The 11,640-nt window shown below is 38.2% G+C and overlaps 2 protein-coding genes across 2 annotated transcripts; one reads left to right on the top strand and one right to left on the bottom strand.

Moving 5' to 3' along the window:
- The first annotated feature begins 655 nt into the window (after positions 1–655).
- On the top strand, positions 656–4,279 carry LOC113091279 (Krueppel-like factor 9). The gene is made up of 2 exons (XM_026256689.1): positions 656–1,568; positions 2,410–4,279. The coding sequence occupies exons 1-2, from the start codon at positions 1,184–1,186 to the stop codon at positions 2,634–2,636; spliced, it is 612 nt and encodes a 203-aa protein (XP_026112474.1). The 5' UTR covers positions 656–1,183; the 3' UTR covers positions 2,637–4,279.
- A 7-nt stretch (positions 4,280–4,286) lies between these two features.
- Positions 4,287–11,167, bottom strand: LOC113091280 (protein FAM219A-like). The gene is made up of 6 exons (XM_026256691.1): positions 10,793–11,167; positions 7,569–7,668; positions 7,329–7,431; positions 7,147–7,227; positions 7,017–7,071; positions 4,287–6,064 (listed from the first exon to the last, which is right to left on the bottom strand). Exons 1-6 carry the CDS (start codon positions 10,847–10,849, stop codon positions 5,906–5,908), a joined length of 555 nt encoding a protein of 184 aa, XP_026112476.1. The 5' UTR covers positions 10,850–11,167; the 3' UTR covers positions 4,287–5,905.
- Between the last annotated feature and the right edge of the window lie 473 nt (positions 11,168–11,640).

Here is an 11,640-nt window from a genome sequence, read left to right as displayed (position 1 = left end):
AGTCCGGAGATTACTCCGAAAAGAGTCGTGTTACTTTTGCTCTCATTGGCTAATTTCTCTTTCTCCAACGGCCCTTCGCGAAGGCCCGCCTCAAAACGTCTACTACTGATAGGCCATGCTTGTGCGGCACAAATACTCTGCACGCATACTTTATTGAAAGAAAGGACATCAGTTTGAAACGCGTTGCTCTTGTGTGTTAGCAATCAATTGCTCAATACTTCGCTGCGACCATTTTCCCTGAAAGCTGAGAGATCAAAGAATGTATTTCAGGTCGAAGGCAGGTCTTGAATTTTTTCGGTGAAATTGACATTCATTGCTAACATTCAATTTTACTTTAAAAATCCCCTTTTCACAACTGAAAAAGCTAAATTGGGTGCAATACCCCGCATACATTGATATATCTACCTCTGTTATATGGTTTATTTAGGCTACTGATTTCTATATTTTATGTTAATATTTTTCACTGCATGCCTGTTAATGTGAAACTGGTTGGGTTTTTTAACATTCAGTGACTTTAAACATGATAGCCTATGCGAATGATAAATCTTATCAATGCAAACGTTTACTACTTACTACTTCTATATATTTAGAAAAAACTACATCGTCCAGTGCATTCAATCTGCTTACAGTGATGAAGGAGGGCACATGTTACATGGAGTTCCTGTTATGTTAGTACGCCCCTCATCCCATATTCAGAACACTATTGGACCCAAGAGCCTTCAATCTCAAGATCTCAAGGTGATTCCTGGTAGTGCATTCAAATCGTCACTCTTGGCCCCCTGTGTCCAATCAGCAACGAGTTTTATGATGAAACCGTGGGATTCCGCGAAAGAAGTTTCTTTCACATAAGAACAGCAAACAGCGGTACAGAGAGGCACACGGATGAGGGAAGAAGGGAATGACAGAACGCAAAGTTCCACGCTTTCGGATGTGGTTGAAATTATATTGGGAATAGGCACCTGCATGCCTATTCGATAACTTGTGCGCAAGCGACACACGCTTTTATTCTTCGCTTAGAACATTAGTCATCGCAGTCGCATTGGGAAAAACACGTGTAGAGGTGAAGCCACGTTTTCCGGAGTCATCTGTATCCCGATACGCATATGATGAGAATCCCGCGCACTAAGTTTTTCTGTTTGTAGCAGGAGACTTTTCTATATCCAGGACATTTTTGGTTACTACAATGACGGACGTAAATACTGAAGCTAGGTCCTTGGGGCCGGTCTCAAACGGTGACCGCTCAGACAAACTATCCGGCGACGAGGGATCTGAAGAAAGTCAAGAGAGTCGGACTCTGTTAATGGTCGCTATGATTCTACTGGACCTAAATCAGTGTATCCCGAGCGGCATCAGCGGCAAATGTATAGTGGACAGTGATGCGGATAATCAGCCCGAGGTGAAGGAAAACCGGGAGAAATGCAGGCAGAACACGAGCAGGGTGAAAAGGACACGGAACCGTGACAGTCTACATGTATCCGCTGAGAAGAGACACTGCTGTCCATATGACGGCTGTGGGAAAATATACGGCAAATCGTCCCATCTTAAGGCGCACTTCAGAGTACACACCGGTAAGAAATAAGCACAGCTGAATTATTTTGTGCTTATGTGTACAGTAACTCAACTGAAGCAGGTAATTCGATTCGGACTGTTCGTTTGTCTGACCCACAATCAGTTATTACGCCCCACGCCCGCGTGTTCTGGGGAACAGTTCGGTTTCGGGAACTGTCACTCATGTAACGGTGGGTGTAACCGCAGGCGGAGCGCTCACGTGTACACATGAGGGTGGAGAAGGACACACTGTTACTAATCAAAGTGTGAGCAAACATGTTGCTTAGTCCACATTGTTACGCAGAACATCACCGTAAGACCATTTAATTGTGTAATCGTGTGGAAAATGCTGGAAGTAGCATATTTCAGGCTTGCTAATTTGCAGGCTAATGATTCGGTTGGACCCATATCGCAAATTAAATTGTTTTCTGGATTATGCATGATATGCATAAACATATATATTCTATTAATTAGTCAGTGTGTGCCGTGGCCGCTGGTCCTTGATGATCCGCATACTTCAATGCGACACGCACTAAAATAACCGCATATAACCTAGCAACGCAACGATGACGTGATGTACACACCTCCTTATTCTACAGTTGTAAACATCCGGCACGTGGTGCCGCATTGTAGCCAAGCGCGGTACCTCCCATTGAGTGCGTTCACATTCAGAGCAAATCAAAAGTCAGCGTTTTCTCCGGTTTTTACATACGCACTCTGAACAAGTCGACAAGAAGCCGGTGAAGGTGCTTCCATGCATGGAAAATATCTAGATTTTTTTTTTCTTGCTGCTGGCGTTTTAGTCAGTAAGGGCTGAAATAAAGGGGCTTACACTTGTCTCTGCCATGTGTGTGTTCTTAGGTGAGAGGCCTTTTCAGTGTACCTGGACAGGCTGCGCAAAGAAATTCTCACGGTCGGATGAACTGACGCGACATTTTCGCACGCACACCGGGGAGAAGCGTTTCATGTGCCCGCTCTGCGACAAATGCTTTATGCGAAGCGATCACCTCACCAAACACGCCCGCAGACACGTCAACTTCCACCCCAGTATGCTCCAGGGTCCCGCCGGGCGAAGAAGACACTCTTAAACGTCTACTTCCTCCTCTGGCTCCAGCGATCACATGTCTGCTGGTGTTTGAGCAACCATGTGACCCCTCACTGCACTTTTTGGATGTGTCTCTTTCTTAAGGCTCAGATCTTGGAGCCTCTGATTTTGAGCAGATGATATGAGGTATCCTATGTGTTATACTTAATGGAGACATACACAATAGCCTTAAATGGGACTGCTCAATGGAATGGACAGAAATAATCAGCTGTTGGCAGACACTATGTAATGCACATTAAGTCCAAAGGTTATTTCAAATATATATGGGGTATTTATAACTTATCACATATCATGAATATGAGATTGAGTTCAATACAGAGGCAGGGGATTTATTACACACCGACTGTGACAAAGGGAAGTAAAAATATATAGTGTGTGGTGAAACCTAGACCCATTTTAATGATCGCTTTAAAGTGTCCATATTTGCAGTGGTCCAGTTAGCAGAAGTGGATAGGTTTTAATATAATCTATATGAATGTTTTCGGTTATTGTGTGTTATTTACAGGGATAGCAGTTGACTAAAGTGTTGAAAATGGTATTTGTATGATATTAAAACAGATGATTACTTATGAGAATAACTTTGCATCCTGTGAGGTTTTTCGCACATAAACAAGCTTTGGTGTTTTTTAAGCAACCAGTAATTATTTGCATATTCTAATCAGTTATGCAAAAGAATGTAACTTATTGAATGAACAGCATTGAAAATGCTCTATTTAGAAAACGTTTTTTTTTTTTTCATTTAATTTTGAAACTTTTTTTTTTTTTGATCAGCCTTCAGCTATTAAGTGAGTAGTTTACTGATTAATAATGTATCATCGCCATCTATAGGTGCGTTATGGGAAAACAAGGTAAGAACTGGGCCTTAAGTTTTTTTTTATACACTGCACAACTGAAAAAGACAGAACAAATATTTTTTTTATTTCTCTCACTCTCTATGGTTTTATTAGCAGCCTATATTATTTACAAACAATCAATAAACATGAATAATATATTTTATTTGTTTTATTTATGGGTTTTGCATTTTCATCCAAGTTCCACTTGGCTTCAGAAGTCTTTGCACTGTTCAGATGTTGACTTATTTGAATATAGATTTAGTTTAATCTACCATCAGCCATTGTGCTTTAAAAGACAAACTGAATTTTACATGTGAATGCATCTGTTGGATCTTTATTCAATAACAACAATTGTAAACATTTTTTTTTTATTTTATATCATGATAACTGATCAACAGATCAAATATTTAGCTTTTATTGTCACATAGTATCTGTGCTAATTTTTGGTTCATGTTCAGTAGGTTGTGAGCCTGGATTCAAGCAGGTCATTTGAAACATGCTGTCACTGTACAAATGCTCATCCTGTGCCTTGTTTTGAGGTTAAGAACTCTTATCTTAGACTGCAGAATGTAATTAGCAAGTTACTGAGAAGTACGTTGCTGTAATTTACAAGTATTCTCACTTGTGTGAATGTTGTGTGAATGCCAGTTTTGTGATGTGTATATCTGTGTCTTACAGACTTTGAGCCACTACCATTGTACATTCTGTACTTTTACATAAGTATCATTTGTGTAACATTCATATTTTGGCTTTCCAGTACCTGTAAATGATGTAAATAAAGGACATGTAATTCAGGTCTGTTTTTATTGATATCACTGAAACCAGTAACAACATTGTTAATACATAAATTGACTTTCTCACATAATTAACATATAACATAAAAACACAGCTTCTGTCCAACAAATGCTCACTTTTGATTACACTTTTTTTTTGATATGTCAGGTCATTACACTATTTTAGTCATAGTTAAAACAAGACTAAAAAGTGAATATGTGCAGTCTGAATGAAAACCGTTTGCATTTTGAGATACAACTTGATTAAGACAATATGAAGAGTGTAAAGATAACTTGGCTTTCCAAGCTGACTGGAAGGGTAAAATCTGTAAAAGGATTTAATATGTAAATGAACAGCACAGTTTCATCATTGATAGCTTGAATCATTTTAATAATAACAATAATGAGGCCAGAGATTTGATCAGTTTAGCAACATTAACATTCTAAGATTAGTTCCAAAGTCCAGCAGAAACGAGTGCTTTTAAATAGCCTACAATGTCTGAGAAAGTAACTGATTTCCATGAAACAAATAAGTGATACATTCTGATTGGTGGTATGCATATAAAATGCTAAATTAAAATGGACACAAGGTAAAGTGATTCCAACAAGGAGCATAAACATTCTTTAGTGCCTTCAAGTTTGTGAAATCTGAACATCTTTCATCTTTCTAAAACAGTACTTACTGTAAGAAAGCTTTACAGGCGTTCTACATCTAACATGTTTGGGCATTCTGCTATGATATATCATATTGGCTATTAAATCATACCTAGTGATTTCTGAACTTTGAAAAACTGCTTTGAGAGACAGAAAGGTCTTCGTGCCGTCATTTGATCATATTCAGTCTGTAGTGAGAGGTTTCTGTGAAAATAACCATTCAGAAATGACCAATCAAATAAAGAAGGGTTGCTGTATTTTCTTTTCATTCCTTTCATGACTCCTTCGGATCTTAAATCCAGCGTAGTTTCAAACATGATTCAGTTAAATACTTGTGTAAGATATCAAGAGTAAACAAAAAGTGTGATGCCCAGGTGCATGCCAGACAAGGCTACTTACTGTTAGTGCTGCAGTACGAATGCACCAACGTGCAAAATGTTCAACAGAAACAATCCAAGTATAGCCTCAATAGCAGCCACGACCAATAAACATCCAACCAGATCCATACGAAACCCAAATCTTACCATAATGACAATTTTAATGCAATGAGTGCAACATGAAAGCAGAGAATTCAGTGGATAAGCTAGTTCAAACTCTCTGTAACATCAAGTTGTTTTAAAATTCACAATTAAAGGCTTTTTAATGCGTTATTTGTTCTACGTTCACTTGTACAGTATAACACAATGCCAGCTAGGAGGTGAAAGTGAGCAGACTCTCCTAACATATTAGCAAACAGTGCATATCCTGCCATAGGAGGAAGCAACCGATAGTAGTCATGTTTATAATTATAAGTAAGAGTAAATGTGTGTATTAGCACATGTAATGTCTTCTGTGTGTCTGTGTGTTCACATTTTCTGTACACCATGTTCATCATAACGTTTACTGTACATTTCCCTCTGCATTATTGATTAGATGTCTCATCAGAGGTTATGAAAAGGAAAGAGGGAGGGGAGGAGAGAGAGGGAGCACAGGAAGGGGAAAAGGTGACTGGTTTACTGGATTTGACAAGCAGTGGAGGAGGTGGCTTGGCAGCACATGCAGGTGGAGTTAACAGATTTGGGTGGTATGAGGTCCAGGTCTTCATCGTCAGGGATTTCATCCAGCCTGTATCCATCTTTCAGTAGTTGGATGTTCAGATCCTGGTTTATCTGCTGCAGAAAGCAATGCACAGCATATTAGGTCAGGCTACATAACCGCCACTTATTAAATTATATAAATTAGTTATTTAATAGATTAATAAGACTACAGGTTCAATAGCTCGATAGGGACATTTATTGGTTTAATGAATCAATGACATGAACAACAAACTGAATATGATTAACAACAAAAAATTAGCAATGGTCCCCTTGAAAGGAATAATAAACCCCAAAATTTAAAATGTAGGCCATCCCAGATGTAGAAGAGTTTTTTTTTTTTCATCAGAACAGATTGGAGAAATTTAAAATTACATCACTTGCTCACTAACTCTTCAGTGAATGGGTGCCATCAGAATGACAGTCCAAACAACTAATTAAAACATTACAATCACATGCAGTCCACCCATTAAAGTCCTGTGTAAAGCAACAGTATTGCTGGTTCATAATCCATAATAACATTGTTTCGGACTATTTTTGCATGTAAATGGTCCTCAATCTGTGCATTTTTTTTCCTGCTTCAGACAAGACAACTTTTCACTGGAGAAAGCAATATTATGGATAGAGGACTTGTATTTTAGCCAGAAGCAATGGTTTGACATTAAAAACATCTCATTGATGAGTTTGTGTATTAAACACATGCAGCTTTTCACAAGATCTTAATTGATTACTTGTGTATTATTGTGATGTTTGTATCAGCTGTTTGAGAACATCCACTCATTGCAGCACATCCATAAGTAAGCAAGTGATGCAATGCTAATTTTTTTCTAAATATGTCCAGACGAAGAATCAAACTCATCCACATCTTTGGTTGCCTGAAGGCGAGTAAGTTTTTAGAACAAAAGGTAATTTAGTGCATAAAAGATTGTCAGTGACATCTGAGAAGGAAATCCACTGTCAAGATGCTTGGGTTATGGGGCTTAATACATTAACCAGAGATCATAGGTACCTGTTCCCTTAGTGACCTCACCTCGGCTGATGAGTATCCTGACGAGGAATATCTAGACATGTCAAAGTCGTCATCGCTGCAAGGCAAGTGAAAACAGTGAGTTTGACGCCTGTGGCTAATGGGGGCATAAATAAATCAGTGAAGAGCTTACCTGTCTGTGTCTAGAGCAACTAAAGGTTTCTCATCAGGACTTTGGTCTAAAGAAGAGTAGCCTTTATTGGGAACCACTAGCCTGGATGGAAAGAGAAATAGAGACAGGTTTTTGAATTAACGTGAAATAAAACAGTCTATATGTACATATCCAAAACTATGATTATTTTCTTTCGTATTTACCTTGTTCTGGCCATCACGTTATTTTTCTTGGGTTGTTGATTGACAGGGCTTCCAGCATTGCCATTTTTCAGTGATCCTTTCCTAACCAAGTCTCTCTGTTTGTCTGTACAGAGAAAATAAATATAAGACATATTTATATTTTAATCATGTCAAATAAAAAAAAAACACATAATTGCACAAAATGCTTTGAATATAAGTGCAGCATTGGCATTTGGCAGTATAAACAATCCCACAACTCACCTATCTTCATATGGAGAGGGGAAGGTTTATAGTTAATGGTGGCAGGCTCACTCTCCCTGGTATCTGAGTCTGCCTCTGATGTGTTCGATGATGCTGGATCCTGGTTGAAAAGAGGGAAAAAAGAGAAATGTCAGGGCAGTCTAGTTGGTCGTCCTTCTTGACAAGAGCCTTGACATTCCATTTTAATCAACGTGGATGAGCAAAGCTTTACTAGATTTCTACCTATTTGATTTCTGCCAGCTCGTTATGATACCCTGGGATTGATGCGAAAGGAAACACAACATTTTCAGAAGCAAAGGATTAAATTTGCCAACTTCAAACAAGGAAAAGGTCAAGAATAGTGACAAATCATTTTAAAATTTCAAAAGCTTAAATCTAATAAAACTGGAAAAAAGGATGAAAAAATATAAGTGCAGTGCAACACATTTTGAGATATTGAGCACACAAAACTGTACATATTGTATTGTCAATATAATATAATATTATATTATATAATATAATATTACACATATACACCAAATCAGTGGGACACAACCAAAAATGAATTTAGAATTCCCTGAAAATTCAAGATAGTATATGAATTTTACATCTCTTTTATATTTATATAATCTGATATAGTTAATATCACATGAAAAGTGATATATTCTCCAAATATCAGCATGACAGCAAATGTAATATTAATTAGATGAACAGCTCAATAAACAAAAAGTTAATATTAAGTGACTTACATTTTAGACACAACAATTTCAGTTTTAGGTGTATTTCAAAAACGAAAATTGTTCCAAACAAAGCAGAACTGTTGTGTCTATAAGCAACACACAATGGTGTTTCATTACTGAATCAGTCATACATTTGAATGAATCGGTTGAATGAATGACTCAATGACTCACTCATGCAGTGATTTGCTGCCACCTACTGACAATTTTAGGTTTATATTTAAAGTCTATTTTCACAAATCAATTCAATTATCAGTATTCAAGATTTTGTTTTAAAACATCAAAACCCTATTTATGCATTTGCAACTGCAAGTTAAATACATTCATGTTCTGCATTAAAGGGGTCCTATTATGCTCTTTTATGAAGTCTTGGTTCTGTTTCGGGGGGTTTTTTCACATATTTTACATTATTACAGTACCTCTCTCCCCAGTCTGGCATGAATGGTTTGAATAGTTCCTGTATCAAATTAAGTCCTGCCTTCTGAAATACGAAATGTGCTTTGATTGGTAAGCTGGGCCAGTGTGTGTTGTGATTGGCAGCACTCTGCACCTCTCTGTCGGGAAATGTGTCTTACTTGACCCTTACCACAGCCACCTGCGAGCTTATATGTAAATACTGCATCAAAATCAAATAAATTTGAGCACAATTTAAACCCAGGTGATTGTAACCACTCTAAGTTTGTCTGCCTTGGGAAAGCTAACGAGTCTCCAACATAGTGCTAACACTTTTTGCCTTTTCTAGTTTAGCTCAACAATGCAATGCAAAATCATCCTGATTATCTTTTGGTGTGTACCCAGCATAAATGCCACTTCAGATGGGATTCTGTGCCACCTCTGCATAGCAAACACAAATTTTGTTGATACTGATTTAATTTGATTGTTAACAGCCCTATAGTGTTCTACTATTTAAATGGATTCATTAAATGCAAGACTTTTACACAAAAGATGATGCATACATTTAATTAGGTAAAAATGCCTTCTAAAGGTTAAAATGGCCATAAAATGTAAACATAAATTTAAACTTAATGGAAAAGTAAATTTCTGTTATTCCTGCAAATTAACCACCACACCAAATGTGAAAAATAACAAGAACTTTGGAAGTCAGCTGTCAAGGACAGTCCTAACCTGTCAAAATACCAGCACAATAGCACACCCAGCAAAATATTGTCTTAAAGTATCAAGATAAATTTTTTAGTCATTATTGTACACCCCTAATCAGAATATTTTTTTTAAACCCGTGTATTGTTCATTCATGGGTTTAGCGCAAAAAAAAAAAAAAAAAAAAAAAACATAAAAGTGTAGAAAATTGCGCCTCCCACTGCTCCCAGGCATCATCAAAACACTTCAGTCCAATCAGATCCGTCAATCTCTTTCCAGCTTGTTTGGTCGTGGCTACTGTAGCGAGATGATGGCTAAAATATTAAGATTAGGTTGCAGAAAGTGCAAGCCAAGATTCGAAGACTTGTCCAAATACGCAGACAAAGGGGTAAAACAACGTAAGCACTCGTGGTTCTTTTGAGAACGAGGAATTTAATATTGTTTGAGTTGCAGTTGATACGCTAAACTTGCAATTACTTCAAAACAGGTAAGCAAAAATCTGCACACTTCAACCGACCGTAGTTTATTAATTTTTTGGTGAATAAAGCATATTGTCAATTGTCCTGTTCAGTCGGTCACATTAATACTTATGCATATTTATTAGGCTTAATTCAGTTAATATAAATAATTTCCCCTTCCTGATCTGAAGGACAGTTTTGTACAACTGTATTATAAAAAGTCCAGGTATCATGTTGGGTCCATTTGATAACCTATGTAAAAGCTAGGTCCTGAAACAATATCGGATGAGAACCACTGATCTAGAATTAACCCAAACGTACACTGACATCTGCTGTGCGGGTCATGGGTTAAATGAGGGCCATCCAGATTTCTCTTTGGACAGAGCTGCTTTTCCTGAGAATTATTGATGAATTTGTCATTGGTGGGAGGGGTACGGACATTCAGGTACCTTAGCACGTATTCTGCATGATGAAGCAATCTAAGGCGGTAAAAGGCCTCTACTATATTGATGAAACATCACACAATATTAACGTTATTTCATATAAACGTTACAGACTGCGTTACGAAGAGATGTAAGAACAAGTTGAGTTGAAGTTATAAAATTAAATGAAGCAGATGTTGTTTTCGATGCAGGGAGACACAGTCTCAGTGCGCTGCATCATAGTAACGTTAGCACCCTTACATTAGCTAGCAAAATACATATCAGACACAGCAGCGACATCGCAGATCTCTAAGATAGGCCTACTTGCCATTTTTATTAAAGAAGAGAAAAAAACTAAATTAAATAAAATAACGGTCTATGATGACACAACATATGAGACTAACGAAATACAACATGCATCGTTGGATCATATTGAGCTACCATTCGCTCATTAAAACGTTATTAAAACCGCATACTGACAACATTTGTGCTTTGATCGGTTGGTAAAGAGTAAATCTGGTTTAACTTACAAAAGGCTGCATATCTGCCTCAGTCGGCACTTGAAATCTGTCAATTTCTTCCATCATCTTGGCGGCGGGGTGTCTGAGCCTTTTAGTGAGCGTTTGTGGTGGATTTCTGCGGATATACCGCAACAAACTGGTTAAATATTGAAATTTTACAACTGTGTCGTCGGATATTTGTCAGCCCCAAGAATGTTCCCGACTCTGCTTCATCCCAGCGATCGCTCGTTAGCCAGCAGTGACCGAGTGGCGACTAAACCACCCACTTCCGGGAGAAACTAGTCTCGAGACACGAGCAGCACCACGGATTCCGCCCCACTCAACGCCATCGAGCGATGCCTGCTCCACCCAAGACTAGCATCAGACAGACATCGTGCAGGGTTATCTCGGTGTGTACTGTAGACTATTTAACTTCGAAATGGCAAGTTTTTGTGTTGGACGTTGTTTTGCAGTCCACGTCAAACCTGTGGTCAGGGATTGCGGATTTGGCTTATTTATCCATTATTTACGCGAATTGAACAGTTTCTCTATTTGCCAGTTTACAGTGTTATGCACCTGTCCAATACAAAGCACAGAGCAAATGACTTCAGGACCCTGGACAGCTTCTGGACAGCAACTGCCTATGAGGCTTGTATGGAAGCAAGCTGAAAAAAAAGTAATTGATGCAATATAAATAGGCAATGTTATCTAGTCTAATAGTTGACTTTTATTTTATTAGATTTTATTTGGGGGGGGGGGGGGGGGGGGGTTCTGTGGTGCTGCCCAGTTTTAACCCCTAAGGATTCTCAGGTCAGGACGCTACCTTGCTTAGACTGGGTTTATTCTCCTCTTAATTTTCTCTCAGAAAAAGATAGGCT

The sequence above is a fragment of the Carassius auratus genome, unplaced genomic scaffold (assembly GCF_003368295.1).
Source record: "Carassius auratus strain Wakin unplaced genomic scaffold, ASM336829v1 scaf_tig00214183_4049273_7079891, whole genome shotgun sequence".
Lineage (NCBI taxonomy): Eukaryota > Metazoa > Chordata > Actinopteri > Cypriniformes > Cyprinidae > Carassius > Carassius auratus.
This window is presented reverse-complemented; position numbering and strand designations above follow the sequence as displayed.